The sequence below is a fragment of the Callorhinus ursinus genome, unplaced genomic scaffold (genome assembly GCF_003265705.2).
Source record: "Callorhinus ursinus isolate GAN/ISIS: 27379988/994484 unplaced genomic scaffold, GSC_fseal_2.0 scaffold10, whole genome shotgun sequence".
In the NCBI taxonomy this organism is placed as follows: Eukaryota; Metazoa; Chordata; class Mammalia; order Carnivora; family Otariidae; genus Callorhinus; species Callorhinus ursinus.
Window position 1 is genome coordinate 39,339,365 of NW_027397072.1, and position 16,769 is coordinate 39,356,133.

Consider the following 16,769-nt stretch of genomic DNA (forward strand, 5'->3'; position numbering starts at 1 on the left):
ACCTGCTTATGGTAAACACTATTGTACCACATAAAACCCACCACAGCTGGACAGGCTTATGGAGCACCAAACCTTCTATGTATGTGTTCCTTGCCAACATTCCCTCGAGACCACAGCATTCTAGTGTTACCAAAAATAATGTACGTAGAGTTAAGTAATGAAAGGTATTTGGTTTGTGTCTTCACCTTACACATCCTAGTGATGAAATTAACCAAACCATGCCTTCCCTGAAAATAACCTGAGTCTGCTGACTAAGCAAACTGACCAGCTTGACTGTCAGTCCACTAATCAGAAGTTGAGCTGGAAAACCAGAGGGCTAATGTCTACCAGCAGCTTGTCTTGTGCGAATAACCAAGAGTCCTTGGTTTTTGCAATATCTGTTGTCCCAAAGGCTGAACCACTGAGGTGGAAATAACTCACAGCATAAAGAATACTGAACAAACTACATACCTGTGGGACTACCTGGAGAGAAAAAGGATCCTCATTCCCCACATAATTTGGTGTGGGTTTTAGTGTCTCTGTATACATCAGCTGCTACAGAAAAATCAAAAGATTAACTTCATACCTTTCTTATTTTCAATTAAATGCTCATACACTCACAAAATACACACCCTATGAATATGAGGTGGCTCTTCTCTTCAACATTTTTTAAAATCAAGAGGCACCAATACCCGTTCATTTTTGTATTAGAAGTTTCACATAATCACCACCAAAATAACAGAAATGGTATTTGTGATGATCACACTAAGGAGAAAAAAGATTGAAAGACAAACTTAGCCACTGTACTTCAGATTGTACTTGAAAGCACAGACGCTCTGGCTAAATCAGAATCTAAGGTTCTAGTAAGGTTTTATTGGTTTAGCATAGTCCCATGGCCTTTGTTCATGACTGATAAATGGAATGGTTCCTAAGGAAATTGAGGAAACCACTCTGAAACTCTGTTTGCAATGTATATTATTATAATGAGTCTGACTCTAAAAAAACCTTGGCTCTATCATGACCAGAGCGTGACAAAGAGCATCCTCCTGTGCTGCTGACATAGCAGCTGACATACACAGCCTCAGCGATAAGGTCCTGACACCACTGCTGAAGGTGTTTCTAGAGTCGAAAGGACAACATGTTGTATTTCAGCATCTTTGGTTAAGGTCTGGCCTTTTCAAATCCACCTCTCCTTCACATTTAGTCACCAATGTTTTAAGTCCATGCAGTTAAAGGTCACAAGACATAATTTTCATGTTAAATTGTCAAATCAAGAGTGTCAAATTTCTGGCCCTACCTGCCCAGTAGGACTACAAGGACCTTACATAGGAAACTGTAAAATCAAATGCTTCAGTTAAAAGCATGCTCTTTTTAAAGTTTCATGAGCTGCACAGAAAACTGTCAACAGGATTCCCAACACTGGGAGAGGGACAAAGCAGAGTTCTGGCTTGTGTCCTTAAAAGTGGCCTGAGACGACTATGTGAACTGTCTGGCCCCCAAAATATTTACCACCGGCCTCTTGAGCGACATCTACATTGTACAAATCTCATGTGAAGCCTGAACGTTTTTTAAGTGTTTGAGGTGGAAACGTGAGACTAAGTTGTGAGTAAAGCTAAATTTGGCCTAGCGAGAAAAAAAGTAAAAAACAAAAACAAAAACAAAAACCATACTCTGGATTCTAACTCAAAGGGAAATATAGGTCATAAACCAGGTTTACATCCTCAGCCAGAGTTGCCTGGAATTCTCTACCTTCTCTTACGGAGTCCAAGGAGTTTCTCTCTGCTCTTTGCCTTCACTGCTTTAGTGGAGAGAGGGGAAACTTTAGGGAGAGTTTCAACAGGAAAGCAGAAACACAGGGATAAAGTCCCGGTGGGGCCAACAAGACAGAGGTCGTCGGACAGAGCAAACACTCTGAGCAGGCCAGCCGCCATTCCTGGCTAACCCACCCGGCACACAGTAGCGCTCAGAGGAAGCCTGACCACACACAGCAGTCAAGCAGAGCTTTCCTGCAGTACCCCTTTCCTTTGAGACAAAATCCCTGCTCTCCCAGATAAACATTTCAGGACAAACCATGCGGGCTGGTATACGACTGCACATGCCAACACTCTCTAGGGAACTCAGCACCAAACCTGTTTTCTCCCTCCCGGCAAAAGAAACCAATCTGCAGTTTAAAATGCAAAGTGTCACGGTCCTCTTTCCTTCTGTATTTTCTTTTTTCTTTGTTTTCTTATCAAAGTTTTCCTATAGTGATGTTCAGTTCCATGTCAGACGAAATAAAGTTGCAAAATATTTGGTGATTTCCATGTAACATTCTTCTCATAATGAAGTGACTTAACGGGTGTAAGTCAGAAGTATGTCCACAGAATCCTTTCCATGTAGTTCGTTCATCATACAGAGAAAGACTCTTGCACATGGCTATTTCTGGACAGTGCATTAAATGAAGATACCTCACAAGAGAAAAGATCATCATCTGTATCCATTAGAGTAATATACAGATTCACAGCCAATGAGATGATACACTTTGCAGAAGAGAGGCATTGAACAGTATACTATTCAAATACAAAAACAGCAATAAACATATTCTGCACTACAGAAAATATGCTAACTTCTAACTTTAAGGATTTAAAGTAACGAGTCTGGTAACTGCATATTAGGACTGGAACATGCTTCTTCCCTTCCAGATACACAATGTTTGATGCTGGTGCACATATATACACACACAAACAACACTGTGTCTGCAATGATATACAAATGAAACAGACAGCCAAGTCCTGAAGGCAGATTTCAGAGAATAGGGCTACCAAGACCAAGAGAGCAAATATTAACTTAAGAACACCTCTAACTTCAGAATTTCATTTTATTGAACACACTTTTAAAACAAGCACCTCTTGGCAATAAAAGCAAAGAAACAATAGTACTCCTTCCACTCCGTTCTAGTGGAAGACTTCTCACACCAACCTGCTAAATTCATGATGGAATTTGAAACAGGCAGCCCGCTGGGGCTACAAGCAGAGCTCAAATGCACATCTGCTGACTTCGCGGTGAGAGCTGGAGCAGAGGAAAACATCAAAAAGCAAATTGGGAATCTATCACAGCTTTCTTCCTTAAGCAAAAAAAATGCAAATTAGTTTTATAACCACAATTCAGTTTTTCAAACTTTTTCTGAAGAATTTTCATTTAATTATGTATACATAACAGGAAGTAAAACTTTTTCACAAACATTCTCAAACCTTACAATTATCAAGAAATGACAAAAGTAAAAGCAGGAGATATATTAAACACATGGCAGGGAGGTTGATTTCTGTTTCTGCTCTTAAAAAGTAAAAAAATCACCATATAATTAAGTACAAAAACCTGCATTGAATGACAACTGCTGGTGTATTTACTTGATCAAAAATGAAGACCAAGAATATAATAAAGCCCTATGATAATATTCATCTGGAGCACTCCCCTCAGTGTGTGTACACTAAAATGTTGGCAAAGTTTCTGGAACATTAGCTTATATAAACACGGGAGTCCTCAGTTAGCTGCATTAAATGGAACGGTTCTCTTCTGAAATGCGCCACAATTCAGTTTCACTTACAAATTGCAAATTAAAGTTATTTCTTCAGAAAAATATCTGTTTGGCATCTCCTGGACTTTGTTCCATTGGACAATATGGACATTTTAATCTAAAGACAAAAAAGAAAATACTGAATCAAGGAACAAGATCAGTACCAAGCATTCAATTTTCATCTACAGAATGTCTCTAACAACTACACACACACACACACACACAATCTGTATTTTGTTTTGAGGGTTAACTGTGCTTTCTCTTAATATAACAGCCAAGCTCTGAAGGGTCACAAGTAAACACCAATCAAGCCAGACACTAAAATGAAGGCTCCTCTTCTGTAGAAATTAGTGAAAACTGTTTCGTAAACAAGACAAAGACAACGGTTTTGAAAACTGCTTTTGCGGTTTTAAAAGTCAATCCAATTCTTCTCCAAAGTTTAGGTTTTTCCTGTCTTTAAACAAGTTTCAAATGTACTGGTCACAGAATGCAGTGACGTGCGGCAAACGTGACACGAGGTGCGGAGCCTAGAAGAGCTGCACAGAGCGGCAAGCTCGAGGCACCTGGGAGGCAGCAGCACCAGCAGGGTTGCTGCACGGGCTGGGAAGGGCACAAGTAGCTTCAGTACATGCCAGGACCTTCTTTCAAAAGAAAGACTTTACCATAACGGGTCTGAAATGAACTCCAATGAAAAATGTTCTAACTGCCTAAACTAGAAATAGGCTTTTGAGCCTTTTTTTTTTTAATAAGGTGGGCCCATTATGGGTATAAAACTTATAAATGTATATATTCTTTGAATTAGCAATTCCAATTCTACAATTTACATATCACATGTAGATAAAATAATTCACTTTATAACAACAAAAGTTAAAGGTTCATTGATAAGGAACCGGTTAAATAAATTACCCCATTTCCATACGGTAGAATACTCTGCAGCTTTAAAAACGAATGAGGGCTCTCTCTGTAGCATATAAAAGACCTCCAAGATATATCATTAAGTAAAAAAAGCAAAGCTTAGAACATATATAGTTTGTTACATTTCGTGTAAAGGCAGGGCACAATGACAATGTACTGCCTACCCCAAAAGTTAAGATTAAAGAACATGCATATAAATCTAATCACCAAATTTATGAATAAAAAGACTGACAAAAAAATCAGATACCCCCCCCACTAAGTTCCAAAAGAAAAATGTTTTTACCAACGTTTAAAAAGTCAGACACTTACTTGCTACCATTAAACATTTTATTCAGGGCATCTCTTGATATAATATGACCACAGACCAATTTCATGGGTGGGTTGTTATCTGTTGTTTGCTGACGAAGAATGGGACAGGCAAATATAGAGTGATACCAGCACTTTTTACCAAGGTCCACTTCAATCTTAAAAACAGTAAAAAGGCTCAAGTTATATTTCAGAAAACCATCTACAATGTTAATATGCACTGGGCAGCAAAAACATTTATCAGTCTACTCATCTGAATTTAACTTTTTACAGCACTCTTACCCCAAAGATGGGTAGTCTTAGGGATCCAAGTGTTACTTCATAATTCTAGTTAACCTTCAAAATTATTTACAACACTACTTTTCAAACCGAATTCTGATGTTTGAGGAGTCAAAGGGAAGGCAATTCTCTAAATTTGTCAGGATATACCCTAAGGGCAAAACCCACCAGAAACTCTGTTTTGTAGCTCACTTAGGTGGGTGATAAAATTCAGTGTAATAATAATTATTTTAAAGGCAGACTAAACAAGGTTTACTTTTGTGCAAGCTTCAGATCTGAGTTTCCCACGTTTTGTGTGTTAACAGTCCAGAGAAACCACCTGAAACAAGGACTTGACACTCAAGCTCAGCAAGACCTTCCACAATCTGTACGTCAGAGCCCATGGCAGGTGTCTCGATTATTTTTCTTCAGAGTGAACAAAACAAACAAAAGCTATGAAATCACCAAACACAGTGATTGGCACATGACAGTGGCTCCACAGACGTCAGCTGTTTTCTTTCCGTCTAAAATGGTTTAATCAATATAAAGTCTATTACCCAGACTCTTTCAAGAACGTTGACAAAGTGTAACAGAATAATCCTGAGAATAAACGGCCAGATCATCACCTCCCATTGCTTTACTACCCTGACACGCAGGCTTTTCAAGCAGATTCAGATTTCAGTATGCTCTATGCTAGTGCCAAATGTCACAGATGCTCCTAACACAGCTCGGAAACTGCCAGACTCTTGCAGGCACCTGCCTCAGCAAAGCAAGTGAAGGCTCAAGTTCTTTTCCCGTGTTCAAATGAGCAGCAATGAAGCAGGGCAGCTGCCTGTATCTTGACCACACCCAGCACTGGCAGTGCACCTGTGTCTTTAATCAAAACAGACCTCCGAGGAGAAGCTGGGGCAACCAACTGATAGTTACCAGCTGGAAGTAACTGCAGATAAACCTGTGCACAGGTGTGGCAAAAAAGAAGTGAAACTCCAAATGCATATTTAGCCTTTTAGGATCTCAACAGGAACCACGACAGGAATGGTAATTCTAGTCAGAGTTTTAGTGCCTGCTCTGGCACTAAGTGAGAGATCTGGTGGAAACTCTCATATAGTGACCTTTGTCACTCCATGTCATGACTACTAGGGCAGCAAAACTGGAGTACCTACTATGTGTCCCATGTTATTCTAAGCATGCCAATGTTATCTCTAGCCTTTAATAGTCCCATAAAGAGAAGGATGGTCCCCATTTTAGATCTGGACCAACTACTGCTTAGAGAAGCAGTAGAGCTGGCAAGTGATGGGAGCTAATGTTTAAAATCATGGTCTGTTCCATGACAGCAGTGGACACAGCACCGGAAGGCCACTGATGACTGCAGGTGTCCCAGGGACAACGTTTATTTTAAAAGCTATGTGTTATTTTAATAAGTACAAATCATAATCTCATAAATATCAATGCTTAAGACAAAACTAAATTTAACCAACTGACTCACTGTTTTATATTTTAAAAGAATCATGGTGTAAAGTGGTTTGTCAACTACACTGCAGAACACAATGCATGCTAAGTGTATACCTCCCACACACCTGTGATGTCTTCCTTCATGAGTTTGCACTGCCACTCTTAAGTCAAAATTTTATTTTTCTAAGTCAAAAAAAAACAAAAAACAAAAAAACTCCAGTGCTTCCAAAATGTACTAGCTTCCCACTTCTATTGTTTAATGATGTCTACACATAACATAAAAGAATCCCAGCTGAACGGCTATAATAATGTTCTCTGGTTAAAAGGCAAAAGGTTAAAAGGCAAAACAGGCATTTTAAACCCTTAATATCCATGTCCTCCTAACGGCAGGAAAAAATGAACAACCAATAGAAAGTGGAACTCACGGGTAATTCATCTTTCTGGTTCCAAACTCCAGTGCACTGCCTCTGTTCAATCACAGCTTTGATATTAATTAAAGCTGGCAGCGCCACACAACCTGCTGAGAAACTGGGGGAGCAGAAGAAGAAATGTCAGTGCCAGGCCAGGTGGCAGACAGCCTGGTCCTAGGAAATGTCAATTCCTCCAGGCTCCAGGTGCCGAGGGCCCTGGCCATTGGACAGGGCACAAAGCCCTCTGCTTTGCTGAATTAACACCCCAAAAAAGCTTTACATTTTACAAAACCACCAGATTCAACAGGCTCTGCTTATCAGTCATGAATGACACTCTGAAACAGTTTGCATATAGACCAGGACAGCCCTGCCCAGGGCAGAAGTGCTCATTTCTCAGATCTGGAAGTGCTGACAGTCAACGCTCAGCTGAGTCCCTCTTCAGGACTATCCTCACTTGAAGCAAGTCACCTGATCAGGGTCACATGTGATGGATTGCTCTGTGTGAGGACACAGAAGCCCAGTTCTGTTGCCCCAATTTGGGACAATACCACAGGCCCATCAGAGCTCCAGAGCTCCTCAGGGAGGGGCTGAGGTCTTTGATAAGACACTGCAGTCCAACTTACCCTCTGCCTAACCTTGCTTTCATTTCTCCACCAGGGCTGATCCTAAAGAACTTCCTGCATGTCAATCTCCACCCTTTCACAATCTGTTCCCCCAGAAACCTGACCTGCAGCCTGGTCATGCGTTAGAGTTAACTGGACCAGTGTCTCCTATGCTCAGGTGGAACACCCTATGGAACACAGACGGTACCTTATTCATTTTTGTAGCCCACACAATGCCTGGTACATAGCAGGGATTCAAAACACTTGAGGAATTAAAGAGAGAGCTAAAGGTCATTTTCTTAAAACAGGTTCATAAACTTCTTGGCTTCAGAACCCACTTACATGCTTAGATATTAAGAATCTCAAAAGACATTTGTTTTTGTGGGTTATAGCTATCATTATTATACTAGAAATTAAAACTGAAAAATTTTTTAAAGTTATCAATTTAAAATAATATATTACATGTTACAAGTAACATTCTTACCCCCAAAAAAACCTCTATATTTTCCAAACCAAAAATAAATTTGTGAGAAGACTGGCACTCTTTACATTTTTAACAAATCTCTCTAATGCCTAGCTTGATAGAAAACAGATGGATTCTTATATCTTCTTCTGCAATCTGTTCTGTTAATTGAAGTAAATGGGGGAAAAAAATCTAGCTTTAAACAGATATGTGGTAATTTAACTGCCTTTTCAGATAATTGTGATATTCCCCTTTAATGCCACACCAAAACTCAACAAGGGATAGTTTCTTTTTTTTTAAGATTTTATTTATTCATTCGAGACAGAGATACAGAGAGAGAGAAAGAGAGAGATCACAAGCAGGGGGAGAGGCAGAGGGAGAAGCAGGCTCCCTGCTGAGCCAAAAGCCAGACATGGGGCTCGATCCCAGAACCCTGGGATCACGACCCGAGCCGAAGGCAGACACTTAACCATCTGAGCCACCCAGGCGCCCCAAGGGATAGTTTCTTAAGGTTAGTTGCAAAGTGAAATCTGAATCCTTATCATTGAATCTTTTTGTACGCTACTACATTAAAATCCAACTGTCTCATACTGTGAATGAATCTTCTACTCACTTATGATTTTGTAAGATCACAGCGAATTAAGATCTTCTAAGTGTTAATACATTTCATTATATAATATCAAAGAACTCAAACTCATTAATATCACCAATCTCATCAGAAAAGTACTGGGAAGCTGTTAAGCCCACAGTGGCAGGTAAAAGTTTCCCAAAATTTCTATTTTAGCTTAAACTCATGAATTTAAAATATACAAAAAGACAGCTGCTTTCCTTGACATGACTCACTTCATACATGTGAAAAAACATCTGCCAAAAACCTAAGTGTAATTAATTGGTTTTTGAGACAAGCATGATACTTTGGCTTGACGCTGAACTGCTTTATGAGAACTTCCTACTTTTCACAAAGAATATTAAAAAGATGTGTACTTAAAGGTCAGGATGTAATAAAACTAATAATTTTTAAAGAACAGTCTGAAGTGAAGCTAGTGTGTCTTAAACTGCAAGTGGGTGGTGGAGTACAGCGTGTGAGGAATACAGCGAGTCCTTCCGGAGTCTGGGACCACTGCACTGATCTGTGCTAAGGCTCGAGCAGTTTAATCCACTATTATGTCTGCACCATCTGCGCAAATATCAACACAGTGGAAAAGGTTCTCAGGGACACCCAGAGGTTCACGGGTCACACTGTTCTAAAACTGTCTCACTGCCAATTGTGATGATCTCTTGAAATACCAACTGTACCGTCCCTCAGAAAGACAAACGTTGTCTTCAGGTTTGACAATGAGAACTACACGAGAAATTAAGAAAAAACAAAACAAAGCAGCACATATTTCAATAGCACAACCAACCTCCATACCTGACGCTGAGAGGGGACTCCACCGAGAGCCCCAGGAGAGCACAGGCATCCCTCGTAAAGATGTCACAGATGTCAGCCCACTGGTTTGCATCAAGTAGGTGAACATACGGCGAGTTCTCTATCCCTTGTCTCAGGTACACAAGGCTTCCCATCAAAACCTGAATGTCTATGCAAAAACAGCAGCAATTTGTAAGTGTGAATGATCACACCCGAAATAGGTGCTGAGAAAGGCAAAAATTCCCCCAACTGACATAGCCTAAATTATTAACAATGTCTCTTAAAATTCTCGTCCTTAAGCTTGGTTTCTCCCTTCAACCTAAATTAGAGAAATGGCAGAGAGAAAGGGGAAGAAAAGGAAAGCATTAAATATGAACCTCAAGTTATTTTTATACACAGCATCGTCTAACTACCACCGTCTAGAGCAGTAAAGATGACATCATAAATGAGGCCATCACAGATTGCTGGCCGCAGAACTGGCCAGAACACTGGTACCCCCACATTGGCGCTCAGTGTCACTGCTGTCACCCTGGTGCGCCCTCAGACACTGTGTGGGGGCAGTATCAGCAGCACTGGGGGTGGCCTTGCTCTTTCATCCTAGAGGCTTCAATGTTTTACTTTTGTTCTAGGTCCAGGCAGACCTTTGCCTAAGTGATTATCATCTACAATTCTTTCAGTTCATTAGCAAATATGTATTACATCTCCTTAAGATAAACTCAAATCCCAGTGGTGGCTTTAGGTCTGTTTCAAATATCAAAAACATTCAGGGCGCCTGGGTGGCTCAGCTGGTTAAGTGTCTGACCGTGGATTTCAGCTCAGGTCTTGATCTCAGGGTCGTGAGTTCAAGCCCCATGTTGGGCTCCACGGCCAAACAAAGAGAAAAACAAGTATCAAAAACATTTGACTCCAGACTCACCTTTCTGATGATTTAGGGCAAATGGCTGAAAATTTTTAGCGTATTGTAATGCCTCTCGCTGATTCGTAGTTCCACCCATTAATAAGCTAATAAAATACAGTCTGTGTAGTTTAAATTCCAAGGAGCTGTTCTGGGCTATGAGCATTTCTCGGTTTGATACTGCCCATCTAAAGAAAAAGCAGAAAAGATTTTAATGCAATTAAGAGCATATTCGAATGTCAAAAAGTCTTTGAAACCTAGCAATACAATAAAAGGGTTTGGTCTGCCATCTTGTGGAAATCAGTGGTAACATCAACTCCCTGACCCAGAGACTTGTACAGAAAATAAACAGAACTACACCCAAAGAGGCACTTCAGCCAGTGAAAGGAAGAAAAAAATATTAAGTCAGATGACAGTTACATATTTAGTAAGGTTTTACACCAAGACAAAATTGACTCTGATGAGTCACATGATATTTTTGGAACTATACAAGCCCACACTTTGAAGCAGGTGTCAGCCAAGAGATCCACTACTCTTTCCCCGTTAAACTGGCATATTTATAAATGAATCACAAGATTCTGAATGGGAACCATCTATTTTTAGACTTCTGTTGGGTGCAACATTTTGTGCTACACACTCTGAGATTAAAAACAGCAAACACCGGTATTTGCCTCAAGGTGCTTTCAGTCCAATCAGGCAGATAAAACTACATATATATGTGCCAAAATGATTCGTACAAACAGTGCTAATGAGAGAAAGAACAATGTTCATTTTTGAGTGATCCAAAGTACAGGGACTCAGGCCTCTACAGTACAGTCAGGATAACCAATCTTGAGCCGGGACTACCACTTCAGGTGGGTGCTAGAGCAGAAACATACACCAAGCCAGTTGTTAAAATCAACTTTGCAATCAAGTGGTAAGGAAGCATATTAAGATATAGAAGCTGTTACTATCATATTCTCCTTTAATCTGACCTTTAGTTTGACAAATAGTCCCCTCCTAACCCATTTCACCAAGGACCACTGGAACCTGAACTGGGTATGAATATAAACCTGGAGTAGCTCTACAAACTACAAAAGTAAAACGTCTCAGGTTATTCATAAGGGATTGGCCGACTGGGATTAGACCTCAGAGAACTGTACTTTTACAGGATCCTACCCTAAGGGTTGCACACGCACATGAATATTCTAATCAACTTGTGGATGCATCCAAATCTTAAGAGTCCAATCATGAAGCTTCTCTGACCTAAAAATAAATGACTGTTAAAAATATTAATCACCTGAACTTTGGAAATATTTATTTAAATGTAAGTAAGCCTTGAATCGTTGCCTGGCACTAACACAAATGCAGTCAAGCTGCAACACCAAGGGATAAATCCCGCTGACACAAACAAGGTACTTTTGGCAGCAATCTTTCATGAATGCCCAACCAACCATCAGTACCAAAAGTATTGTGCTTTTGGCAATCTCTAAGTTTGTCAGGCGCCTTCTTGATTTCCAGTTCCAAAGAGTACATTTATTTTTTTTAATTTAATTCCAGTACAGTTAATATACAGTGTTATATAAGTTTGTGTACAATATGATTCAACAATCCCATACATCACCTGGTGCTCATCACTACAAGCGTATTCCTCAATCCCCATCACCTATTTAGCCCATCCTCCCACCCCACCTCCCCTCTGGTGACCATCAGTTTGTTCTCTTTAGTTAAGAGTCTGTTTTTTGGTTTGTTTGGGGTTTTTTTTTTTAATGTTTTTTATTAAAGATTTTATTTATGTATTTATTTTGACAGAGACACAGCGAGAGAGGGAACACAAGCAGGGGGAGTGGGAGAGGGAGAAGCAGGCTTCCCGCTGAGCAAGGAGCCGGGAGCCGGGACCATGACCTGAGCCGAAGGCAGACGCTTAAGGACTGAGCCACCCAGGCGCCCGTTTTTTGGTTTATCTCTCTCTTTTCCTTTGCCTGTTTTCTTAAATTCCACACAAGTGAAAACACATGGTATGTCTTTCTCTGACTGACTTACTTCACTTAGCATTACACCCTCTAGCTCCATCCATGCCATTGCAAATGGCAAGATTTCATTCATTCTTTTTTTATGGCTGGATAATATTCCATGATGAATCTACACCACATCTTCTTCATCCATTCATCTATGGACCAAGGAGTACATTTAAATCAGGTTACTTACCAAAGTTTATCCTGCTCCCTCACACACATAAGAGCATGAGTATGTTTTCCTACTAACAAGTAAGGAGAGGCAGCAAGCTTTTTCTTTTTTCTGTTTCTGATAATGAGGTACATGTGTAAAAGTTTGTAGAGTCAAAGAAGGGACCTAACAGAGAGTAACTACAAATTTTAATAAACAATGAAAGCCAGCAGAGAAAGGGCAAAGTCCTTAAGTAGGCAATTCACAAAGGAAGAAAATCTATTTCATCTTCCCAGATGTTCAGGATATAATACTACAGGGGGGAAAAGTTGTGATATGTAGGAAAATTAACTATGACCCCAAAGAAGTTGGACTGCACACATTATTTACCAACTGCTCTGGCACGGGCTAGGACAATCCAGAACAGGGCACCAACTATCAGAGCAGCACCAGGAGGCTAGAAACAACGGAAGGACACACCACACAGTAGTAGCTAACTAGCTAACCACTAGCAGGCAGTCCAGAGGACAGTGATTTAACACATACTCCATGCTGTCCAATGTTTTCTAAATGTTCTATAATGAACATATATTACTTTTATAGTTAAGAAGGTAATAACTTTTTAAGCAAATGCAAAAGTAAACAAAATTTCTTAACTTCCTTTTTTATCAGAACTTACAGACTAATTGCAAATTACATTTCCTAAAAGTAATTCAAGCCATGAATTATGAATTTAAGCTCTGCAAACTCTAAATATATGTAACCCATTTAACTTGGAGAGGTATTTACTTAGACAACATAGTTCCTAATTTATCACTTATTTTTACCCACCTTCAAATTTAGCTATAAACAAGGCTACAAAATAATCAGAAAAAACTAACATTGCTAGTTCCTGACCTCCACCCCCACCATGAGATCTTTAGGAAAGTAAATAGATATTCTATTACAAAAAGGAGTTGGAGTATGGGGAGAATGCAAAATCCAAATTCACAGAATATAAGTTATCATGTGTTTCTAAAATCGTATTTCTTGACATTCTATCCTTAAACAATGTATTATCTTCATATATTAAGATATATCAATGTATCAATGTATATCTTCATATATTAAGCCTAAATCTCACAAAGCAAGGGATTAGATTAACCATTTCTAAGCTTCTCCCTTTCTGGAAAAATGTCATCTTGTAAACTAAGGATCTCTGCCCCCAAACATGTAAGTAACATTTAAGGACTAAGATAAAAACCTTACCCTATGGTACCTCTCCCTCATACTCCAAGACTCTACCCCCAGGTACCCACATTTGTATTTTCCTGACCCCAATTCCTCGGCCATAGCTAACTGGCCAGGTAAACACTGGTTTTAAAGTCACGCTCTTGTGTTGTCTCCTCTAAGCGAGTTCATCTATCCTTTATATCCTTCATGATCACTTTACAATCCCGTATCTTTTGTTAAGTTCTTGATGGTTGCCTTCCTTGACAATCATCATAACACCTGCCTTAACTAATCTTTGGAGCCTGGGCACAAATTTCACAGCAGCATCTTTAGCCACACTAGCAGCCTCCCCAGAGAGCTGAACATTAGTCAATTCATGATGACTTCTGAATTGATGAAACCATCTCTGACTGGCAATAAAGTTCTTCACTCTCCTTGTGATCACTGTTTTCTTTCATGGAGGCAACTAACTTCAACACAACCTGAATGTCAGCCAAACTGATGGAGGTTTTTTTTTCCTTAAACAATCTTCAATCTGAACTAGTAGTAAATGCTCCGTTTAAACCATAGGCAGCTTTCTCTTCCTCGTGCAATTTAAATTAAAAGATGTCAAAGTGCCTCTACTTTGGTTTTTATATTCATTGGGCTTTTTCAGTATGCCTTATATCATAACTTCATATAGGCCTACGTCTCATCCTAGCTTCCCCCTGCCATTGTCATTTTTCAAATCTTTCTAATCACATTTAATTTCACTTCTAGCAATTCATCTTTGTTGACTAAACTCCTCTTTCAACTACCCATTTCTGTAATATGCTGTGGGTTCACCTCTAGGAGATGAGCAGGCAAGACAACTACACACTTGCTGTCTGAGGGTAACAGATGCTCAGTGACCAACCACTGACAGACCTGGAAGAAAGTGATGTGGTTGGCTGTGATCATGATGCACATCTGTTATTCATGTAGTGATTTGTGGACCGAAGAGCTGGGAGGACATTTTGTAGTTTATGCAGTTACTTACAGTTAATACACTGTGGTACCTGAAATCTGAACCTTGTTGTTGGGGGGAACCTCAAATGTGGTAACTGAAGTCCAGGCATACTGAAATTGTACAGAGAAGACAGCCCATAGGCTCAATAGAGAAGGCAGAGAGGGGAGGAAAGAGCATCTTGCAGATAGGGGAGAAAGAGCATCTCACAGGGAGAAGGTTATTCTGTGGCTACCACGAAGGCCCAGAGCGGCACAACGGCACAACTGAGACAGATGCAACATTTGAGGAACTGAGCAAGTCCATGTGTCTAGGGCACAACTCTTAAAGAACCAGAAAGAAAACTAGATTAGTTTTCTTTTTCTCACCAAGATCCCTGACCCTCCGTTTTTCTTTTCTGAGAGGAAGAGAGCTCGGATGGAAAACCAAGAGGTTTATGCCAGGAGGGGAAGTTATGCAACACAGGGGTGGGTGTCGAGGGAGAAAGCAATGGTTGGCCAACAGGATGAACTAGAGGCGTTTGTCATGTGGTGTGAAGAATCAAAGGAGGAAAATAGCCATGCTGAGAATAGAATGGAGATAGAGGTGCAGGCCAAGAAAAACACACAAACATATTCAGATAACGTGATCTAGCAACTTCCATTACCATCGAGTGATGTGTCCAGGTGAATTAAAATTAGTCTAGATAGAAGACCTGTTTGCTCTATGACATTAGAAGCCATGAACCTACCTCCCAATGTAGGTGCTGGTTAATTTTTGCAGAAGTACAATCAGAAAGTGAGCAGCTGAGAACAGAGTTGAAAACCTCAAGGCCCACGCTCAATTACCACATATTCTACAGCTTTCCTAAATAATCTCTCCATCCACAGAACTCTAGATGTCCTTTACCTGAACTTCTCACATGGCTCAACTCATAATCTGTTTGATAGGACAGTTTCTGGTCTTTTATATGGCAGGAACTCTGTCTTGCTCATCTCGGTACACCCCCTTACTTTGAAGGGGGACTACTGATAAAGAGTACAGATTACTAGAGCCAACTACGCATGGACTTCAATCTTAGCTCTGCAGTGTGAATTTGGGCAATCTGTTACTCAATTCTCTAAGATCTGTTTCCTTACTGTAACATGGTGGTACCTCAAAGGGTTGGGGGCAGCAAATGAGGGGCTAATTAAAGCACTGAGCATAGAGACAGGCACAGATACTCGATAATAAGGTTCTTAAATTGTATTTACTGAATGAATGAACTCTAACCGTTCTTCAGAGTCATTTTTATTAAGAAAATTATACTTAAAAGACAAGAGTTATTTGGGCACTTCCATATAGTATTCAGTGCCGTTTTGATGTTTACAGCACCAACAGTGTGGGAATACAATGATACGCATGTATCATTTAATCCTCTTCAAAAAAATTGTCAAGTTTTATTTATTTGACAGAAAGAGAGCGCACACACAAGCAAGGGGGAGGGCAGGCAGATGGAGGGGGAGAAGCAGACTCTCCGCTGAGAAGGGAACCCAATGCGGGGACTAGATCCCAGGACCCTGGGATCATGACCTGAGCTGAATGCAGACGCTTAACCAATGGAGCAACCCAGGTGTCCCAAAATTTGTCACACTGACTATTTGGGTATTTGATTCACTGAGCAGGAATAAAGGGTAGGAGGCAGTCATAGCCTTGATTAATCTGGTAATAACCAAATCCAAATACTACAAAGCACAGGAAACTACAAAAGCATGAAATATAATTGGCCCCCAAAACTTAACTATAAAGCAACAGAAGACACATAAAAAACTAGTGAAAGGGGCACCTGGGTGGCTCAGTCGTTGTGCATCTGCCTTCTGCTGGGGTCATGATCCCAGGGTCCTGGGATCGAGCTCTGCATCGGGAAGCCTGCTTCTCCCTCTCCCCCTACTTGTGTTCCCTTCTCTCGCTGTGTCTCTCTCTGTCAAACAAATAAATAAAAAATCTTAAAAAAAAAAAAAAACTAGTGGAAATCTTTTTTTTTTTTAAAGATTTTATTTATTTGAGAGAGAGAGAGAATGAGAGATAGAAAGCACGAGAGGGAAGAGGGTCAGAGGGAGAAGCAGACTCCCTGCTGAGCAGGAAGCCCGATGCGGGACTCGATCCCGGGACTCCAGGATCATGACCTGAGCCGAAGGCAGTCGCTTAACCAACTGAGCCACCCAGGC

The 16,769-nt window shown here is 40.3% G+C and overlaps 1 protein-coding gene across 3 annotated transcripts in view; it reads right to left on the reverse strand.

Annotated features, from left to right (window-relative positions):
* Nucleotides 1-2,818: 2,818 nt before the first annotated feature.
* The window catches only part of RMND5A (required for meiotic nuclear division 5 homolog A), a 59,072-nt gene continuing 45,121 nt past the window's right edge, over nt 2,819-16,769 (reverse strand). Inside the window, exons 5-10 of one of the 3 annotated variants that reach the window (XM_025868240.2) lie at nt 10,263-10,429; nt 9,350-9,515; nt 6,889-6,991; nt 4,757-4,911; nt 3,563-3,650; nt 2,819-3,078 (exon numbers count right to left, since the gene is read on the reverse strand). In XM_025868240.2, the coding sequence (XP_025724025.1) occupies nt 3,587-3,650; nt 4,757-4,911; nt 6,889-6,991; nt 9,350-9,515; nt 10,263-10,429 (655 nt within the window). In that variant the 3' untranslated portion in view covers nt 2,819-3,078; nt 3,563-3,586. Of the gene's footprint in view, nt 3,651-4,756; nt 4,912-6,888; nt 6,992-9,349; nt 9,516-10,262; nt 10,430-16,769 lie in introns of all 3 variants that reach the window. The other 2 variants (XM_025868239.2, XM_025868238.2) reach the window with 2 other exon arrangements.